The sequence below is a fragment of the Polypterus senegalus genome, chromosome 14 (assembly GCF_016835505.1).
Source record: "Polypterus senegalus isolate Bchr_013 chromosome 14, ASM1683550v1, whole genome shotgun sequence".
In the NCBI taxonomy this organism is placed as follows: Eukaryota; Metazoa; Chordata; class Cladistia; order Polypteriformes; family Polypteridae; genus Polypterus; species Polypterus senegalus.
The window spans coordinates 134279163-134301881 of NC_053167.1; the positions used below are offsets into that span (position 1 = coordinate 134279163).

A 22719-nucleotide genomic window follows, 5' to 3' on the forward strand; every position below is an offset into this window, starting at 1 on the left:
GTGTGTGTGTGTGTGTATATATATATATATATATATATATATATATATATATTGTAATGGATGGCCGGCCATTTATCCCGGCCAATACCCCAAGCCGCCAGGCGGAGCCCTCCTTGCAGCGTGGAGGTCCCCAGAAGACCAGCAGGGCATCATGGACATTGGAGTTTTTATGCAAAGCCCTGCTGGATGCCGTGGGGGCCACAGGAGGGCGCTGCAGGGAGGACCGAGGGCTTCTTCGTGCCCTGTGACCCGGAGGTTCGTCACAGGAAGAGCGACGGACTTCTGGGTTGAAGAAAGGGACTATTTACCCTGACCCGGAAGGGAAAAGGACTTGTGGACTATTGGGCAGAAACACTTCCGGGTCAGGGATTATAAAAGGACTATGGGAACTCCCAGACAACGAGCTGAGCTGGGTGGAAGGGTGGCAACGCGCCTGGGAGCTGGAGGATTGGTTTATTTGTTTATTATTGTGGTTTATTGTAATTTATGAGTATTGTGGAGGAGAGTGTGCTTTGTGCACTGTGGCAAGAAAATAAAGTCAACTTGAGGACTTTTACCTGGTGTATGGAGTCGTGGACAGGGGTTCAAGGGAGCGAGGGCGCCCCCTATCGTTCACAATATATATATATATAGAGAGAGAGAGACACACATATATACAAATGTATGCATATATATATATATATATGTATATATGTGGATGTATATATATGTGTGTGTATATATATATATATATATATATATATATATATATATATATATATATATAGTCAATCATGTTACGTTATTATTAAAATGTTTCCTTTTCTTTTTCATTACTTCTTTAACACACTACTTCTCCGCTGCGAAGCGCGGGTATTTTGCTAGTCCCTAATATGGCAAAGGTGAGTTTGAGAATGTCACCATGAGGTGACCTAGAAAACAGTCAGAAATTTTCTGCCTTCTTACTGAGTGCTGCCAGAGTTCATCAATCAAGCTTCCTTTATATAGCATTTTTTACAGACAGTGACTGTACGTTCCTCTATAAAGTGCACAAGTACATCATGCTATGCAAATCAGTAAAAATGAATGAACCTAACATAAATTAGCATTCAAATGTTTGGAATTGCCCAGAAATGCTCTAGATTTTAATAGAAAGTGATCGTTTCTTTGTCAATGCACCATTTAACTGATTTGAAATGAAGCCAAGACATTACTGATATTGCAAAATACATTTACTGCTTGAAATAACTGATTTGTAATTTATTATTCACACATGACCAACAAGTCCCATTTTCAGTAGTCAATACTACAGTGCCCTAATGGTAAACTCTCTCCTGATAGAAGACTATTCTGGATCAAACTTGGTTTACTTTATGTACTGTACTTATGGTTCTGTTATGGCAATGGTAAATGTATTAAGGCCCAGAAATGGCTCAGATTTAACCAGTCACAATTAAAGATTTTCATGGTATATGGATTCTAGGTCAGACACGGCCCAGACACAGTCACTCATGTAAAGTATGTCTGGCAGCGCAATTATGGGTCAGTTATGGCCCCCTTTATAACTAAGCCACATTTAGGTGTGTTCATGTCATTTGCATACTGGCCCAAATGAGGCCCATATCCAGCCAAGAACATTTAATATGTTTTTGGATATTTTATTTTGGTTTAAAAGTGGCCCAGCTACATTCAGCCATATGTAAGTGTTGCATGCCATTTAGAGTCTGGAGCAGACACTTCCCAAATGCAGTTTACCACAAGTCCAGTATACCTGGTATTGCAGTTTTGAGCCAAATAAAAGCTAACAGTCACCAGAAGTATTCAGGGGTTTTCATGGCATATGAATTTGGGGCCTACTGTGTCCCAAAGGCAATAAACCATAAAGTGTGTGTGTGTCATTTCCATTTTTGGGCCAACAATGACCCAGCTATAACTCACCACATCTATGAAAGGCCTATTTAGCAGAGACACTTTGACTTTAATGTCAATGTCTAATAGTACTACGCAGATTTGTTAGGCACCTGTGATTAAATGTTGTTAAACGAGATTGACAGGAATAGTTTGTGCTAATCAGTAAACTTTCCTAGAGAGAACAGTAAACAAAAAATACATTCATTTAATATTTGCAGTGACTACAAAGCCTCAGTTCTCTTGGAGACACTTGTGTGAAGTTTTTGAAGGTAACCATCTGGTAGGCTGTACCAAGCACCTCAGAGAACCTGCCACAGTTCATCTGCAGCATTTTGGTGTCTCTCTGTTGCTTCTGCATGTAATCTCAGACTGCATGGTTTGATAATGTTGAGATCAAGGCTCTGTGAAGGCCTCACTATCTGCTGCAGAATTCCCAGTTCTTGGTTTAGCTGCCTATGCTCCTCAGAAATAAGAGAGCCACTTGACCAAATTGCCAGCTCCATTTGTAGAAATGTAACCCCAAACCTGAAGAACACCTGCAGGCACTAATCCATCAAGTGCTCCTCAGCCCTTCTGTGGGCATCTGTCCTTTCTTACAGCTTAACTCTTTCAAATTTAATATACCATCCCAGGTGCACTGCTGTCATGTTTTTGCACCCCAGCCCTTATGTGTTGCAGGTGAGTCACTTGCCTTTGCTTTCCAACTTGGAAGAATAATGTTTGGTCAGAAGAGTGGCGGAGTGGTTGCTGTGAGGCTAGGGATCTGCACCAGCAATTGGAGGTTGCCAATTCAATTCGTAAACGCCAGAAGAGACTCTACTCCATTTGGCCCTTGAGCGAGACCCTTAACCTGCAATTTCTTCATCCTGGGTATGACGTTAATCTTAGTGATGAGTCGTTCGCGAACGAGCCGGCTCTAAGAGCCGATGCTTTGAAGCGAACGAGGAGGAGTCGATGCCCATCGAGAAGAGCCGAAGCTTCAGCCGCTCCTGCTCAGCTCTGCTGAAAATCCATTCGGCAGGGGCGGGACTATATTTATATGGGCACACAGAACATTGGCTCATAATGCCGGTTCGTTCACGAACGACACATCGGAATAGGATCGTACCATTATGTGAAGGAAGGAAGGAAGGGGGACAGACGCTCCGAAGACAGCGAGTGTTGGTACAGGCCAGGTGCACAGAGCAACACTGTCGCTCTGTGTACCTGTTGCTGCGAAAGACGAGGAGCCAGATTTAAATGCAAGCGCATCGTGAAGAAAAAAAGAAGAGTAAAGAAATGAGTGAAAGCCGAAAAAGAAGCAGCATCTGTCTGCATTTCAGTGATACTGGGAACTGCAAAGCTAAGTGCAGAATTTGTAATATGAAAATATCCGTTAGAGCAGGGTGAACAACAAACCTGCACAGACATATAAGAACCTCCCACCCATCCGTGCAACTGGAGGAGAGCGTGCCCTCTCTTCTGCCATCCACTGACCCTGGAAAAGAGCCAAGTACTCCTGCTGCAGTGCTGGTAGGAAGACTTTGCATTGTCGCTACATCGCTCCCCTCAGAAAGAGTCTTCTCAAAAACAGGACAAATAATCAAGGAGAGGAGAAATTACATCAGCCCATCTAAGCTGAGGCATCTGGCATTTCTGAATGCCAACCTGGCCTAAAAACTTTTATTCAAAGAGACATAGTGTTGTATTGCTGCTGAGTTTGGCCTTTATTTAATTTGTTTGCTGTGGTTTTGTGTTAAGTTGTTAATTTAAAGCTTTTATTAAAATGTTAAACAATAGTAACTGTGTATTTTTTTGTAACGAAAAAATGCATAAAAATACGTAATGTCTGAAAACAATAAATAAGAAATTTCTTATACACAAACCATAATTGCTTAATTAGGCTAAAATATAAGCATCCAAGTGATACTAAACGAAGAGCCATTCGGGAGCCGTAAGAGCCGGCTCTTTAAAGGGAGCCGATCCAAAAGAGACGAAGCTTTGAAAAGAGCCGGAGTTCCCATCACTAGAATCTGCATTCAGCCCTGTAAGCACTTGGGAGTTGGTGGCAGGATTGGCACTCCAGCCATGGTAAAAAAGAAACTTCACACAGTGCTGCTGAGGTGTTACCCATTGCACTCAGGTACCAATCCAGGTGGTTTGGTTTGTGGTGGGTGCGGCAAAGGGCTATCGGTGCATGCCCTCAACCTATCTCTCCTCTCTCTTCCAGCTAAGGCCACTTCTGACATGACTTCCCCAAACTGTAACAAGGCCAAATAGTTTCTGCAAATCCTGAGCTGATAGTGGTACTGGACATCTTCTGATTTTAAAGGGCTCTATTAATCATCTGCTACACTATATGACTAGCTACTGGATTTTTTGTCATCAGCCTTTCTTATTTGTGCTTCTGCAGAAGGGCTTGAGAAACACTTGTTTGCTAGATTTGTGCTTGGGCATAGTGCAAGATTTGAATTTGAAGATAAATAAAAACGTTTAATGAGTGGCTATATTTACCCATTCCTCTTCTTTTTGAAAATTTAGTGTGATGTTTTTTCATCATTAAAATCCATGCTTCACATAAGGTATTATGAAGTTTGAGTAGTGGCTGTGCTCCACACCAAATCATACTTCATAAATGGTCTTATTATGGTTTAGTTATAGCCCAGTTGTACTTCACTCTCTTAGGGGGGGCTCAGTTGTGGCATTTGCTCTGGTCCAGTTTTGCTCCATAGTATACCTGGGATATGTTTTTAATAAAGGTTGATTTGTGATTGTGCTCTGGTAGCCAGATAGATCAGTTCATCACTGTCATTCCATGGAGGTATGTGGGCCATATGAAAGTGGTAAGTATGGGCCAGCATTGGGCCATTGCTCATTTGCTTTCTGGATCTTAGCTCACCCTCAGTCCGGTTTAAATGCTAATTGGTTGTTAGAGAGACCTTCGCAGTTGTGTTAGAATTGCTGTTATTCTGATTAGTAAAGGAAGTCAGTTGTCTTTCCATTAGTTGCAAGGTTCTGGCATTCCTGAAGTGTACTTCTGGGTTCAATACTAGGCAAAACAAAACAACTTTCTCCAGAAATATGTCAGTCTATAGTTGTTTTGTGAAATTAAGGTTATTCCATACAACAGACTGCCAAGGAAGCTTCCAACTGAGAACCTACAAGTCATCTGTTTCTCAAATTAAGTACTTTGATGTGCTTTTCCTCTTGTGCGGTTGTGCATCTGGGCCTTCCATTTGTTTTTCTCTCCTGGTTAGAGCCAAGACAGTAATAGACGCCTTTGTATGAAACCTTCAATTTCTTTTTCAGTTCAATTACAGAGGATTCAGAAAGCATTCAGACTCTTTCATGATATTGCACACTTTATTGCGTTGTAGATTTACTTTTAACTGATAAGATAATTCTGCCCTATTTGTCCATTGGTCTACACTTAAAAACTGTAAACATGCAGATTTATTTAAAACCAGTAACAGCTCACTGCAGTGAATACACTTGATGTATAGTTTTCCGCCTCTTACTCTGTATGTTTATCATTCGTTTGCTCAGAGATTGATGTGCTTGCTGTTTCCTGAGCAGCTCTTCTTTTGTCCACCCTAGCGGCCCAATTCTTCTCTTCTTTCGTCAGCATCTTTCGAATTAAAACTGATTAAGTCAATGTTTGTGTTGCAATTACTTAGTACGTTTTCCTTAATTTTTCACTTAAGCTCATCAATCTGCCTCCAGAATGATTTAAGATATGAAGAGGTAGGAGAAATGACAGCGAAGGTGGTAGGGATGAGAACGGCGCCCATACGTATGCGCCCCAAAGCTGCTGCCAAGAGTTGATTCTACAATAAAATAAAAATAAAAAGAGGAATAACCTTGGAGGTCACTCGTCATCCTGAAAGTGGATAGTAGATGTCACGTAGTATATGTGTACCAAATTGCAGGTCAATAGTTCACACGGTTTGAGAGCTACAGGTGATTTAAAAATCCTGGACAGACAAACGGACAGCCACGGTAGCGTATTATATGAGAGGATTAATAACTGAAGTGTCTCATTCCTATACGAATTCAGACCCTTTGCTGTGGCACTCCAGGTGCTAATTTACGAAGTGTCCCTTAAGAGTGAAGTCATTGCTGATCATCTGTTTCTTTTCTCCTCAAATAGTTAAGCAGTCTGCAGAAGGACATTGAAGACAGGAACTTTGAAATTGAGAAGCTGAAATTAGAGCAACAGAAACTGCAAGAAGTCATCAAGTCCCTAGAGAAGGATATCTCTGGGCTGAAGAAGGAGATCCAGGAGAGAGATGAGACCATCCAAGACAAGGTGTGTATAGCCAACTGGGCTCTAAATTGCTAGCAAATTCTGTAAGTTTTATTTGAAGTTGCCATCATACGAGTAAAAGCTTATTTATAGGAGTTCTCATAAAGGACTTGACTCAGAGTTTTGCTAATTCTGAATGTAACAGTTAACATTTTGGGAATACTGAACTTGAAAAATTAACTTCAAGGCCCTAAGTAATATGTGCCATAGGGGTAACTAGAACTTACTTTCTTGACTAAACAGTGAATAATATCAGACACTGAACAAGTGACCATGCAGCCAGCCGTCTATTTACTGAGTCTGCTTATTCATTCAACTCTTCACAGTCTTCACCAATATTCTGTGTCTATTTTTAATTTTTGCCAAAATGTTTAAGGTTGGTATATCTGTGACAGAAGAGATGGGCTAGACAAGGTCTTCCCGATTTTTGACCTCCGTACTCATATTCTGGTAGCACAGTGGCACAACTGTTTCATGGTCCAGTATCTTGGGTATGAATGCCACAGATGGCCTGTGTCTGAGTTTGCATGATCACCCCTGTTTGTCTGAGATGTTTCTCCATGTACTCTACTTATTCTTCTACGTCTTTAAAGATAAGTGTGTCAGATTGATTAGCAATTCTAAAGTGTTCACCTGAGAGTATGGATGAGTGTATGAAGAAGTCCTGCGATGGACTACTATCTGGCTAGTGCCTAATACGCACCTAGTGCCCACCTGCCAAGTTGTTTTGCCTGCCTAAGGTAAAGTCATCCCTGATGGAGGATCACAGGAATTGTGGGAAAGAAGGGTTCTTTCATTGGATTGGCTGGCCCAGCACTATTCCAGCTGTGGAATCGCCAAATGGGGGAGGCAGCTTGATGGATGAGGTCTCCAGGAATATAAACAAATCCAAATCATATTATGTGGTATCATCTACTGTTAAATTCTGCTACATACTTCTAAAATTTGTATTTTCATACTGTATTGAGGATTTGTTCTGTTCTGTGTATTGTATTGTATTGACCCCCTTCTTTTTGTCACCAACTGCACGTCCCACCTACCTGGAAAGGGGTCTCTTTTTGAATTGCCTTTCCCAAGGTTTCTTCCATTTTTTTCCCTACAAGGTTTTTTTAGGGAGTTTTTTCTTGTCTTCTTAGAGAGTCAAGGCTGGGGTCTGTCAAGAGGCAGGGCCTGTTAAAGCCCATTGTGGCACTTCTTGTGTGATTTTGGGCTCTACAAAAATAAATTGTATTGTATTGTATTGTATTGTTTAGTAATGCCCGGATAGGATCTGGCCCAGAATGACTCTGAATTGGGTTAAGTGAGCTGGAGAATCCTACAGTATGTTGAAAAATAACTTAATGGGCAAGTGTATTCGATTCGTTTATCTTGTGGTTATTAGACAAGGAAGGTAGAAGGTACATACAGTAATTGTTCAATGTGCATAAAATAGAATTGAAGCCTGGGAAATGTACCGTTCTTAGGAATAATTTGATATTTACAATCTACCCATTTATCTTGCCATTTCCAGGAAAGCACAGCAGATGGCACACTTCTCCTTTTACCCATATTTATGAATGTGTACACATCCAGTGGCCCAAAATTTCGGCCTTTTGTTTTTGTGTTTCCTTTATTTTATCAGTTCAATTTTTTTCTAATTTATTAATTGCTTTTCACTTCTATGTAAGTTGAAGTTTGGTGATACGGTCAAAAGTTAAGTTCAGATTCTAATTCTACAATGTTAAAATGATGATAAAAGTTGATTTTAGCGTGTTGTCTATTGAAAATCAAAATTGATTTTCACATCTTAAAACAAAAATTTTCTTCAGAAACTTATGCGTTGTCTTCTATTGTGTAGAGCTCTCCTGGATGACTCCATCCGAGTAAAGACAGAACATTTTAGAAAAAGCAATTTCTGAGATATCCGCCCTGAATAATCGCTTGTATACTAATTGAATCTACTGTATCTTCTTCAAACAAGTTGATCCATGTTGGCCTTGTTACAGGCTCCAAGTATATTGTTTCTGGTCCAGTTTGTTCAAGTACTTATCTTCGTATTCTCCAAAAACAGTACGACCTATTTCCAAAGATAACTTTCATACATTTTTTTTATTCAGCTGCAATTTTTGCAGTCTATTACTTTTAGTCATGAAACCTGTCCTATTTATTTGCCAAGGTTTTGCATGAGTAGCTTTTGAGTTACACCATTTATTTAAATAGACATGTATGCACATGCAGAGACACACCAAATGTGCACACACACACACATATATACACTCAAAGAAATTTATAAATGAAGATAGCTCACAGGTTGCTTGTCCTACAAGAGGAAATGCCGGATGATGAAGCGAAAGTAATGAACACTCCAACATTATGCAGTATATTATTGCTGTCCAATAATATAGAATCAAGTGCATTGCTATTTATTATTTACACAAATACATGTAGAGTAAAATGAACAGGAAATTGAATGAAGTGAACAACTTCAATATTTAATTTGAAAGCAAACACATTGGGTTTAATGAAGAAAGTAAGCTGCGATGAGAGACAGACTGGTATGGAGTGGCTTGATGCTCCATGCAACTCCTTCTTTTTAGATTAAAGGCTGGGAAACAGTGCATTATTAGTTATTGTGGGAGAAATACCTACAGAAGATTTAAGAATGCAGGGTAGAGGGTAATATGGTTGGTCAGTTTGGCTTTAGTGTGACTGGTCAGTTTATAGGAAATGAGAGCTACATTTTACACTTGTTTTAGAAAATCTTTTGGATTGAAGTTTGTGAGTGGAGAATACTTCTGCTACCTGTCTCGATTCATCTTTGTAATTTATGATTTTTAGTTCTTTATTGTTTATTCTAGTGTTTTCCTTTTAGTTATTATTTAATATTCTTTGGCTTTTTGAGTGTACTGTTGTTAGAATGAACAAGCAAACTAATTAACTAACAAACTGGCAAACTAATTAACTTTAATTGTGTCCATGGGAAATTAGATTTTTGGCAGAAGCTTTTTAAATTTTATATATAAACGTCTATGCATGGAAGTGTGTGTCTGTCTGTCCAACCCCGAAGTGAGAGGTGGAGTCGGGGTAAGGTCTCCCCACCTACGAGGAAACAGAAAACTCGCTTAGCTGCTAATAACAGAAGCGAGGCGAGCACATCAGCAAAACGAAACCTCAGAAGAAAGGCAAACTCGCTTAGCTGCTGACATCGGCAAAACAGTATCCCTTTTAATTTTCCTCCCGCCGCTAAAGCACAAGCTATTCAAGCACGCCAGTAAACCAAAACCTCCTAGGAGACAGATGCCCAGAGTAGTTCCTTTCAATTACCTGACATCTCTACATTTCAATTTTTTTTCTGACAATTTCAATAGTTTCTAGGACCCCGGGCTTTTTACTGCATGGTCTTACAAAGCTAGTAAATAAATAAATATACAGACCCACTTTGCTCTAAACACACACTGGAATGACTGTAAAGCAAGAAAAGTTTTGACCTGGCTATCACAGTCCCAATGAGACATTATGCAAGTGTATTGCTGTTGGTATAAAGGAGCCCCCAGTTGTGTTTCTTGACACATTTCTGCTGAATGATTCGTTGCCTGAAAGTCCTCACTGTTAGTTTGTCACTGAGAGGATGTTCAGCATGGTTCTTAGACACACTCAGTTTTGTTTTAATCATTTTGAAATATTATATTTTTATTTTAAATAAAATTTTCATAAAAAATTATGCTTTTGTATTATTTTGAATTTTTCACATTATATCCATTCTTAAAATAAATTAGCCAAGTGCTTCTTCTGAGTGATGCCATAAGGGAACCATTTGTGTGCGCTTCCCAAAGGAACCATCCACATGAAGGTTTTCTTAAAGAACTTTTATTACTATTATATAAAAGTTCTCCTGCAGCATACAGTAACACAGGATCACTTCAGGGTTCCTTGATCTGTTGTATTCTGCTAGGTAGTTTACTATACCTTAAAGATATCTGTTTTTTCCTAGCATTAGGAACCTTTTCAACTCCCAAAAAATCAATTTTGTATGTAAAGAACCCTTCACAGAATGAAATGGTGGTTTGTCAAGCAATCGTGCTACGAGGAACCGTACAGCCGAGTAAATTGCAATTAACAAACCATTGTTTTTATGTGTGTAGGTGACGTCATCATGGCGCCATTTGATAAATATGTTCATATTGCAACTGTCACAATTTTAAGAATCTTTGGTCCCAGGCTTTTCCATGTTGTATGTTAATGACAGTGCCATGGCTACAACAACAACATTTATTTCTATAGCACATTTTCATACAAATGATGTAGCTCAAAGTGCTTTACATAATAAAGAAAGAGAAAAAAGACAAAATAAATAAGAAAATAGAATTAGGGAACACTAATTAACATAGCATAAAAGTAAGGTCCGATGGTCAGGGAGGACAGAAAAAACAAAAACAAACTCCACATGGCTGGAGAAAAAAATACAATCTGCAGGGATTCCAGACCATGAGACCACCCAGCCCCTCTAGGCATTCTACCTAACATCAATTACCTCAATCAGTCCGCATGGTATTCAGGATTTACATGGAAGAACTTGATGATGATGGTCATGTGGACTTCTGGTCTTTAATCCATCAATGAAGGGACATCACGGTGCTTTGATCAGGTGGTGGTGGCGCAGATCAGCACCACAAAAAAGCGGAATAAGAACATAAGAGAAAGTAGGGGTTAGTAAGGATTACGGAGCCATCATGAATGATAATGATAATTAATTGAATATACAGAACATCAGGATTAAGTTTTCAGCAGTTTTTTTAAAGGTGCTCCACTGTCTAGTCATAGGGTTGGACATGCGTGGGTGTCACACAATCGCCATCATGCTATTTAAGATTAAATGTAGCGCACAGCATCCAAGCTTTTTGATTGCTATGATAGTTTGTGCTAATAAAATAGGAAAAGGTTTATTTAGTTTCATTTTTTTTGAGGTTGTAAGAGCCATTTCCTAGTTACATAAGAATCATAAATGTTTTACTAAATGATAGTGCATAATCCATGGGAGGTTCCTAAAATCCCCATCAGTTGAATAGAATTGGTATATTCTAGCTATTTCTAATTTCTCTGACTAAACATTATTCTCAGTTAATGATCAGCCTTGCCATGTGTAAGGTGTAGAGGGCACATGGTTTTAAACCGGGCCTTACGAGCCTTTTAAGAATTGCATGCCTTGTGTGCGTGTTTTGTGTGCCAAGTAACATGTAAGACAAAGCACTTAATTGAAAGTGCTGCGCCGTACATTAAAAAGTGTACAGAAGAAGAAGTTAAGAATCTTTAATTATAGAAACAACTAAAGTTTTACAAGAAAAACTAAGTTTAGAGAAGATAAATGTTTCCCTTTTTTTTGCCTTTTATTCTACATGTGTAACAGCTTTTTTCTTTATTCTTGTGTGGATTATTTGCTCTGAATTTTCACTAAATATTTTTAAAATGAACTTTTGAAATAAGAGATTTCTTTCGGCACGCATTTTACCCGTGCTTGAACTCGCCTTACACTTCGGCGGCTACAAAGGTTTTAAACTTTTGAATTTGATTTTTTTGCCTAGCGTTTTACGTCTTGGTTTCTGTCTCTTTTGATCTTTTCACTGTGGACCTAACTTGATTTTTACTCTTTTAAAATTTCCTTAGATCCTTTCTTTCCTGGTCCATTTTCAATAGTACACTCTTGGACAGACGATTTTGTATCTTTAGGCTACAATAAGTATCTTTTCTGGGTTATTTTATTACTAGGGTGTTGTACCATGTTAGCCATTATGAATGCAGAGAAAAGTCAAGCAAAATGACCCCTTTTATTGGCTTACTAAAAAGATTACAATATGCAAGCTTTCGCGGCAGCTCAGGCCCCTTCTTCAGATAGATAGATACTTTATTAATCCCAAGGGGAAAATGGGGTCTCCTCAGTCTGCCGCTGAAGCTGCTCCTCTGTCTGGAGATGATCCTGTTCAGTGGATGCAGTGGATTCTCCATGATTGACAGGAGTCTGCTCAGCGCCCGTCGCTCTGCCACGGATGTCAAACTGTCCAGCTCCGTGCCTACAATACAGCCTGCCTTCCTCACCAGTTTGTCCAGGCGTAAGGCGTCCCTCTTCTTTATGCTGCCTCCCCAGCACACCACCGTATAGAAGAGGGCGCTCGTCACAACCGTCTGGTAGAACATCTGCAGCATCTTATTGCAGATGTTGAAAGATGCCAGTCTTCTAAGGAAGTATAGTTTGCTGTGTCCTCTCTTGCAGGCAAGATGTAATGGGTTATTTTATAGATAAATAATGTTTTCCTAGTTATAAACTAATATTACTTACTTTGATGTATTTATTATTATTTAGAGCTGTGTCTGCTTACCTTACCAGGTTCCTCAGCAGCATGCACACATTGGTATGAATGTAGCTACTTAAAAGGCAGTAGCACACACCTTTTTGGTGTCTGAATACAAGATACAAGTACCTCTTATACTCAGTTGTTTTCTATCCTGTTAGTCCTGCAGTTACCAGTTTAGAAAAAAAAGTATGTCCGCCAACTGTTTAATGTTAGTAGACATACTAGAGGCCAGGCAAATGTGCAGCATCCATATGCAATACTCTATTCTCCAATTGCTGTTGTGTGAAACAGATAAAGAGAGGACATGTGTGCTTATTAACATATTTATTGATTTATTATTGTAGGAGAAACGTATATATGACCTGAAAAAGAAAAACCAGGAGTTGGAAAAATTTAAGTTTGTATTGGATTACAAAATCAAAGAGCTGAAAAAGCAGATTGAACCAAGAGAAAATGAAATTAAAGAAATGAAAGAACAAATTCAAGAGGTGAGTAGGATCAGAAATCTAATTGGGGGCAAAGGTAGAATGGCGACAGCTTTTCTTTAAATAATATTTCAGATTCCCTCTGCTTTCAGGTAATAAAAAATTCCCTTCTCCAATTCCAGGGAGCTATGCCACATGCTGGGGTTTCATCCCACTATATGGTGACCTATGATATTTACAATGTCTATAAAAAGTTTTCACCTCCTTGGAATTTTTCACAATTTTCTTGTTATCAGTATGTCATTGTCCAACCCGCTACATCCTAACACTACATTACCAGCCAGCACAGGGCGCAAGGCAGGAACAAACTCCTGGCAGGGCACCTGCCCACCACAGGGCACACATGCCCACACACCAAGCACACACTAGGGACAATTTAGGATCACCAAGGCACCTAACCTGCATGTCTTTGGACTGTGGGAGGAAACCCACACAGACACGGGGAGAACATGCAAACTCCACGCAGGAAGTTACCTGGGAAGCGAACCCGGGTCTCCTTACTGCGAGGCACTGCGCCACCGTGCCACCAATTTTCTTATCCAACATTTATTCACAGTGGATTTAACTTGGCTCTTTTGACCCTGATCAACAGAAAAAGACTCCTTAATGTCAAAGAGAATACACAGCTCTGCAGAGTGGCCTAAATTAATTAAAAATATAAAACAAAATAATTGATCTAATAAGTATTCATCCCCTTTAGTATAACACAACCTAATGATCGCTGGTGCAGCTCATTCGTTTTAGAAGTCACATAATTATATCAATGGAGATCCCCTGTCTAGGGTTCTGCTTGATTGTAGTATAAATGCACCTGACTGTGGAATGGCCAACTTCTTAATTTCATGTACTGTTTAATAACTTTTGTGTGTTCCCTTTGTTCATCTTATTGTTCTTTTGCTGTATAATGTAATGCATTCATTTGTTTATACTATGTGTGCATTTCTGGCTGGAGTGACTTATGAGGTGCTTCTTCTAAACATATCAATAAGCAAAGTAATGTGTGTTGATCTGTGTTGGCAGATGGAGGAAGAACTGGAGCGTTTCCACAGTAAGAATACACAGCTGGAACTGAATATCACAGAACTGCAGCAGAAGCTGAAAGCGACCAATAAGGAGAAGCAAAAGGAGATGCAGAGGGTATTCAATAATCAGCAGTGTTAAAACACTCACAAAAGTGCTAATTGTAGAATAAAACAGACATTAGGAAATGTCCAGTCAGTTAACCAATCAGAAAAATGGGAAATCATTAGCAATGTAGTGGACAGGAAATCAGGATACAATATGAAATCAAATATTTTATTGCCTACAAAGGTGAACAATGATGAAAAAATTGAATTTTTAGTGTAATATTCTCAAACCCACTTAATCCAACTGTAGGTTGCAGGGGCAGGGTCCTATCTTATCAGTGCTGGATGAAAGGAAGGAACCATCACTGAATAGGGCACCAGTCCTTCAGTTGGCAGCCTCATGCACACACCCACACTGGAGCTCACACCAAGGCCCATTTTTTTTCCCCAGTTCACCCAACTTGAAAATCTTTAAAAATGTTTGAAGAAAATGCTTTAGAAAAGAAACTTCTTGTGGACTGTGACCAGGCATGGGAGTTAAACGCAAGAAGTGGGGTTCGTGAAGCAGCTTCACTCTCATGCTAAATATTAGACTATATGGCATTATATTATTGGAACTATTTAGAGATGGAAAGGCTAAAAAATTACTAGAAAATAACCAGTATAAGATCAAGGTGAGTTAGTTCCTGTGCCAACAGCGTTAAGGACAAGGCAGAAATCCACTTGATTCTGTTTGATGGTCAGTAGGAGTAGACGTCAAGGCCTACTGCACCAGCATCAGATGCAAGGCAGGAATAAAGGCTGGAAGGGACTTCTGTCCATCATGAGGTACATTAATTTATACAGTATACCCCTCTGACTTAGACTGGAACAGTTCAGAATTACTGGTCAACCAGATCTTTATATCTTTGAGATATATACATATACTGTGTATATTTGATTTGGATGGATTGATGGATATTTGATTTGGGTCTGGGTGAAAATATGCAAAAAAATGTAAGATATACAATGCACAGAAATTAAGAGGGACAAACTGTTCTGAAACCTAAAGGCAGATACATTAGAGACTATGCTGAGTGTTGTATGTGTGTGTCCAGTCCCTCAAAGCAATATGATTGGTCAATTTGACTTTAGTGTGATTGGCCAGTTTGGCTTTGTAATGCAATTGAAAAAACAAATGAGAATGTGAGACACACAAGGAGGACAAAGGGCATAGGAGGCACACTGAGAGTTACCTACAAAGATGGGAAGTATTAAAGGAGGCAGGGAGACAAGTAAGGCACCCGAAACTAATGAAGAGTCAGAGAAGCAGTCTTTATGGGGATGTGCTCAACAAAGGGGAGCAGTGGTGAGAAGACGTTTAGACTCACAAGGATACTGAAGAAAAACTACACATAGGGCAAGAGATATCAAATATTTTGAAATCATTCTATTATCTCTTACCTGATTTTTACCTGCTATAAAAATGAGAAGTCGTCCATCTTAAGAATAATTAACCTAAACATCCCATTTAAATATTTAGAAGTACAACATGTAAATTGTGCCATTTGCTCTCATTGGCAAACACTGTGCTTAGGGGTTTTGAAAGCCTTTTAAATCTTAGACGATAGGAAAGCCAGGGCGGGAAACATCTTTCTACAAGGTTAGTGTGCTGACCACTTGGCTGCCAGAGGCCTCTTAGTTCATTGTAGTCAGTGGCAGTGATTAGCAGCAAATGAAAAGTGGTCTCTGTGGTTGGTATTTACTAATTGAAAAGGTAACAGCCAGGAAAAAGGCAATTATGTTACACTGTATCTCTACAATATTTAATGTTTATTGGGTTTGTACTTTATAATTTATGATAAGTGTAAGATCACACTTTTGGTAACTTTACTAATTTTATTTTAATAGGTCCGAGATGTAGAAGCATTAGTGAAGAGGTTTAAAACTGACTTGCACAACTGCGTGGGTTTTATTCAAGAACCAAAGAAGCTGAAAGACACCATACGTGAGCTCTATGACAGATATGTCCACCAGTCAGATGTGGTATGAGACCTTGCTGTAATGTGCATGGTGCCCATGCTTAATGAGCTGGTCAGGTTCCAAGGTGACAGGCGTTATGCTTGCAGGTGGAGATTGTAGGAGTGGATGCAGATATTCAGAGGGAGTTTGCACGCCAAAGAGAACACCTGGAAAGAAGTGTTGGCTCGTTGCAGAAAAAACTTGTAAAGGACACAGATATTCACCGGGCTGAAAACATCCGGATTATGCAGGTACAACAATTTTGAACAACTTTCATGGTGCAGTGAAGTGAGTCAAGTCAAGCCAAGCCCATTTGTTCATGTGTAGTGCTCTTCAATGTGTACATTTGTCAGAGTTTACAGCTATAATGCAGAAATCTTATAAAATGTGTAGTGTTATTTGAGGAAGTAAAGTAAGGATTTTGTCACTTGTAAGGACACAGAGTAAATGCTCAATGGAGTTCTACACTAGGAAATGTGTTAAGCTTTTCAGTTACAGTGTCAGCTGTTAAAAGCACTATGTAATATATGTTGTTATTGCTGTAATGCATTAGTGCCCTTTTCTGATCATGGCTTATGTCTTTTCCACTTGTTTGAGTCTGAGCCCCAGTTAGTTTCCTTTGGCAATCATGCTTTACTTGGCATCAAATCACCTCATCTGGTAGCAGAAGACAGCCATGACAGCCTTGAATCTGTGTTCTCAGGTCTCCTTCTCTCTCCCTATCACTCTGTTGGCTTTGCACATCTGGACACTGCCATCCTCCCTCTTCCCACCCGTTCAATGCAGAACTGCTCAAACTCTGCCAGGTGTCATGGAGATTGTGATAGAATGGCATTTCTCAAGTCCAACCACAAATTCGACTGAGATGTGAACTGTAACTCGGCCACTCCAGGACATTAACATTGGTGTTGGCTTTATGAGTGGACTCATTGTCTTGCTGGAAATCAGATCTTCTCCCAAGGTGCAGGTTTTTTGCAGACTACATTAGGATGTTTTCCAAGATTTTCCTTTATTTTGCTGCCTTTGTTTTCCCCTCAAAAGCTTTCCAGGGCCTGCTGCAGAGAAGCATTCCCATAGCCTGATATTACCACCACCAGTCTTCACAGTGGGGACATGGTGTGTTTATGATAATGTGCAGTTCTGAACAGTTTTCAAACATGGTGTTTAGCCTAATAGCCATAAAGCTCAATTTGGGTCTCATCAGACTGTAGCAACTTATTCTAACTGGCGATAGATAGATAGATAGATAGATAGATAGATAGATAGATAGATAGATAGATAGATAGATAGATAGATAGATAGATAGATAGATAGATATGAAAGGCACTATATAATAGATAGATAGAGTTAGGTCCATAAATATTTGGACAGAGACAACTTATTTCTAATTTTGGTTCTGTACATCACCACAATGAATTTTAAATGAAACAACTCAGATGCAGTTGAAGTGCAGACTTTCAGCTGTAATTCAGTGTGTTGAACAAAAAGATTCCATATAGATAGATAGATAGATAGATACTTTATTAATTAATATTAATACTTTATTAATCCCAAGGGGGAATTCACATAAACTAAAGTACTAAAGTATTTTTTAACACAATCCCTTTATTTCAGGGGCTCAAAAGTAATTGGACAAATTAAATAACTGGAAATAAAATGTTCATTTCTAATACTTGGTTGAAAACCCTTTCCTGGCAATGACAGCTTGAAGTCTTGAACTCATGGACATCACCAGATACTGGATTTCCTCCTTTTTAATGCTCTGCCAGGCCTTTACTGCAGTAGTTTTCAGTTGCTGTTTGTTTGTGGGCCTTTCTATCTGAAGTTTAGTCTTCAACAAGTGAAATGCCTGCTCAATTGGGTTAAGATCAGGTGACTGACTTGGCCATTCAAGAATTTTCCACTTCTTTGCTTTAATAAACTCCTGGGTTGCTTTGGCTGTATGTTTTGGGTCGTTGTCCATCTGTATCATGAAATGCCACCCAATCAATTTGACGTCATTCAGCTGGATTTGAGCAGACAGTATGTCTCTGAACACCTCAGAATTCATTCGGCTGCTTCTGTCCTGTGTCACATCATCAATAAACACTAGTGTCCCAGTGCCATTGGCAGCCATGCACGCCCAAGCCATCACACTGCCTGACTCCACCGTGTTTTACAGATGATGTGGTATGCTTTGGATAATGAGCTGTTCCACGCCTTCTCCATACCTTTTTCTTGCCGTCATTCTGGTGGAGGTTGATCTTGGTTTCATCTGTCCAAAGAATGTTTTTCCAGAACTGTGCTGGCATTTTTAGATGTTCTTTAGCAAAATCCAATCTAGCCTTTCTATTCTTGAGGCTTATGAGTGGCTTGCACCTTGCAGTGCACCCTCTGTATTTACTTTCATGCAGTCTTCTCTTTATGGTAGACTTGGATATCGATATGCGACCCCTCGAGAGTGTTGTTCACTTGGTTGGCTGTTGTGAAGGGGTTTCTCTTTACCATGGAAAAGATTCTGCGATCATCCACCACTGTTGTCTTCCGTGGATGTCCAGGTCTTTTTGCATTGCTGAGTTCACCAGTGCTCTCTTTCTTTCTCACAATGTACCAAACTGTAGATTTTGCCACTCGTAATAGTGTAGCAATTTCTCGGATGGGTTTTTTTGTTTTCACAGCTTAAGGATGGCTTCTTTCACCTGCATGGAGAGCTCTTTTGACCGCATGTTGTCTGTTCACAGCAAAATCTTCCACATGCAAGCACCACACCTTAAATCAACTCCAGGCCTTTTATCTGCTTAATTGATAAGACATAACAACGGACTTGAACACACCTGCCCATGAAATAGCCTTTGAGTCGATTGTCCAATTACTTTTGAGCCCCTGAAATGAAGGGTTGTGTTAAAAAAATACTTTAGTGTCCTCACATTTTTATGCAATCATTTTGTTCAACCCACTGAATTAAAGCTGAAAGTCTGCACTTCAACTGCATCTGAGTTGTTTCATTTAAAATTCATTGTGGTGATGTACAGAACCAAAATTAGAAATAAGTTGTCTCTGTTCAAATATTTGGACTATCTATAGACTTTCTATAGAAAGGCACTATATAATATATAGATAGATATGAAAGGTACTATATAATGGATAGATACATAGATACACAGATAGATATGAAAGGCACTATAAGATAGATAGATATGAAAGGCACTATATAACAGATAGATAGACATGAAATGCACTATATAATAGATAGATAGATAAATATGAAAGGCACTATATAATAGATTAGATGAAGTTGCATCACCCAGGTGGCTGTTACACATTGCTATGGTTAAAGTGATTCTATGTAAAGTGCTTTGAGCTGCGAGAAAAGTGTTATCTAAATATTATTAGTAACAATATTTATATTAATGTTGTTAATATAGACAGATAGCTTTGTACATCTGAAGGTACCAATAGTTAAACAGATTAAAAGTCATCGGCATACACATCTGTAACTAAAGAAGAACTTTTTATTTATAATACTACAGTTAAAATTTAAAAGGTCACATGATCTCAGCTCCTTAGTAATGTTCTGGTAGAAATGAAACAGAATGTCGAAGTTAAACAGGCAGGCACAGTCAGAAGCACTTGACAAATTTATACAGAAAGTTGTCCCTAACAGCCACACTGCCAACAAAACAGCATAGAAGAACCAAGATTGACTAAAGTTATTGTTTTCTAATTCCCAGGAAAACGTCTCTCTAATTAAGGAAATCAATGACCTGAGAAGAGAATTGAAAATGGTCCGTTCCAGTGCTCACGACCAAGAGAGGGTGAAGATAAGTAGGAAGCAGTTTAGCCCGGATCTGAAAGGTACAAACCCATATACCTTCACTATTATCTTGTATTTGTTTTTAAAATTGCAGTTTTTGGAGTTCAACTGATGGCCTGCCTACAAATCACTCTAAAGTTTGATTTGATATTTATGAAATTAAAACTTTAGTTTTAGCTGTAAACCTGAAAACAGAACTACAGACTAGAAAACACCTAGCCTTAAGGTGACAATTCAGTTTCTCTCGGCTGTGCCATCCACTACTTGCATTTGGAGATTTCCTCTACTAGCTAAAGAGCCATGTTCATTTGTTTATTTTTTACAATCAAGCTTAAATTTCTTTCCTTGTCTTTTCATTATAATTTGTAATTGCTCTGAATGACAAGATACTTACATCAGTTGAGCATATCCATCCATCTTCTGATTATGGTAATTAGGACAGGTGGCAAGCATGATAGTCTATCCAGACAGCAACCAACACAAAACATGAAGCAGCCCTGGATGATGCTGGTGTCCATTATGAATCACACACACAGTAATGTTCATCAGGCTTTTCTGGCTACCTAATAGCTAAAAATGGTCTTTTTAAAATTGCATTTTTCTTTTTTACCGAGCCCTTCACTTTTTGTTGCAGCTGTTTGCTGAAATAAATGAAATTCATTTTTTGCCTCATCAAGCGGCACTCAATACATTAGAATAACAAAGTAAAAACAGTACTTTAGAAATTTTTGCAATTTTTAAAAAAATAAACAACTGAATTATCCTACTGACACTAGTATTCAGACACTTTATACCCTTTGACCCCTTAATCGAAGCACCTTTTGCAGTGATTCTACCCTGGAGTCTTCTTGGGTTTTGATTTGACAAGCTTTGCACACCTGAATTTGCAGATTTTTCTCTGCTGATCCTCTCAAGCTCTCTTGGGTTGGATGGAGACCATCATTAGGCTGCTATTTTCAGATCTCTCCGGAGATGTTCTGTAGGGGGTGGTTCAGAGTTTTTGCTTTGCGCTTTGCTTTGTCATTGTCCTATGTGAAGGTGAACCTTCAACCATGTCTGATGTCCGGTGCAGTTTTCTAGCAGGGTTTTATTAAAGACTAGCCACCCCACCTCGTAATAGTGAAACAGGACAGCATGGAGGGCCCAGCTCGGCTCCCTACTCCTGACGTCACGCTTCCCTCTCCTCTTGGCCCACAGCTTCTGTCTCTGATTAGCACAAAAATATCGCTCCTGCAAGCGAACTATGATTCTTAGTGAGATGAGAGAAGTGTCAGAATCAAACTGAATGTTCAAGAAAATTATAGAAAAAAAAACAACTAAATCCATTAAGTAGTTCTCTCGTTCGCTAGCTAAGTGGAGGTAAGAAATTCCCCAACGCTGGTGCGTGAGTTAGGAGGGGCCCCGCTGCATGTCTCTCGGATTCGCACAAATAAATCAGTATCGCAAACAAACTATGATACATCACACAATGAGAGAAGTCGCAAAATCAACCGGAATGTTCAAGAAAATTATAGAATAAAACTCGATCTAAATCCGTTAAGTAGTTCTCTTGTGAAAAACAGACAGACATACAGAAAGACAGACAGACCTTGAATTTTATGAATAGAGAGATATCTCTGTACTTTGCTCCATTCAGCTCTCCCTCAACCCTTTCTAGTCTCCCAGTCCCTGCTGCCGACAAAAACATCTCAGGACGATGCTGCCACCACCGTGTTTCATTGTTGGAATGTTATTGCACAGGTGAAGAGTAATGACTGGTTTCCTCTGGACATGACATTAATCTTTGTGTTTTATCAGACCAGAGAATCTTGTTTCTCACAGTCTGAGAATCCTTCAGGTGCCTCTTTGCAAAATCCAAGTGGGCTTTAATGAGTCTTTTACTGAGGAAAGGTTTCTGTCTGGCCAATCTATCATAAATCGCAGACCAGTGAAGTGTTGCATTGATGGTTGTCCTACTGAAAGTGTTTCAAACCTCTACCCATGTTCTCTGGAGCTCAGCCAGAGTGACCATCGGGTTCTTGGTCATCTCTTTTACCGAGGATTTTCCCTCATGATTGTTCAGTTTAGCCAGGTGTCCAGTTCTAGAAAGATTTGTGGTTGATCGAAACCTTAAGAATTATGAAGGCCACAGTGCTCTTGGTAACTTTCAGTGCTGCTTGACTTTTTATGTAACCTTCTCCAGTTCTGTGTATCAACACAATGCCGTCATTGTAGGCAGTTCCATTGACTTCATGGCTTGGCTTTTACTCTGATGCATGCTGTAAACTGTGGGACCTTCTATAGGCTCGTGTGTGCTTTTCCTAATCAGGTCTGAATACTTAATGTGTGCCAATGTGATATTTCAGTGGTTTATGTTTAACTAGCAAAATACCCGCGCTTCGCAGCGGAGAAGTAGTGTGTTAAAGAAGCAATGAAAAGAAAAGGAAACATTTTGAAAATAACGTAACCTGATTGTCAATGTAATTGTTTTGTCACTGTTGTGAGTGATGAGTGTTGTTGTCATATATATATATATATATATATATATATATATATATATATATATATATATATATATATATTTACACACACACACATAAACATATATATATATACATATCTATACATATACACATATATACATACATATATATCTACATATATACACACACATATATACACACATATACATACATACACACACATATATACACACAAATACACATATATATATATATACATACATACACACACACATATATAAACATATATATACATATACATACATATCTACATATATACACACACAGCTATTTCAGTATCAGTGCAATACGCTGTTTGTTAAAACGGTTGACTCGCGCTCTTACGTGCAATAACAAATCAAATCATTCAG

At 39.0% G+C, this 22719-nt stretch overlaps 1 protein-coding gene across 1 annotated transcript in view; it reads left to right on the plus strand.

The window, feature by feature from the left end:
* Positions 1–22719, plus strand: part of cfap57 (cilia and flagella associated protein 57) — a 105130-nt gene that overhangs the window by 70987 nt on the left and 11424 nt on the right. The window contains exons 17-22 of the mRNA XM_039734497.1: positions 6020–6178; positions 12846–12989; positions 14007–14123; positions 15944–16078; positions 16162–16305; positions 19765–19888. Of these exons, the coding sequence (XP_039590431.1) occupies positions 6020–6178; positions 12846–12989; positions 14007–14123; positions 15944–16078; positions 16162–16305; positions 19765–19888 (823 nt within the window). The remainder of the gene's footprint in view (positions 1–6019; positions 6179–12845; positions 12990–14006; positions 14124–15943; positions 16079–16161; positions 16306–19764; positions 19889–22719) is intronic.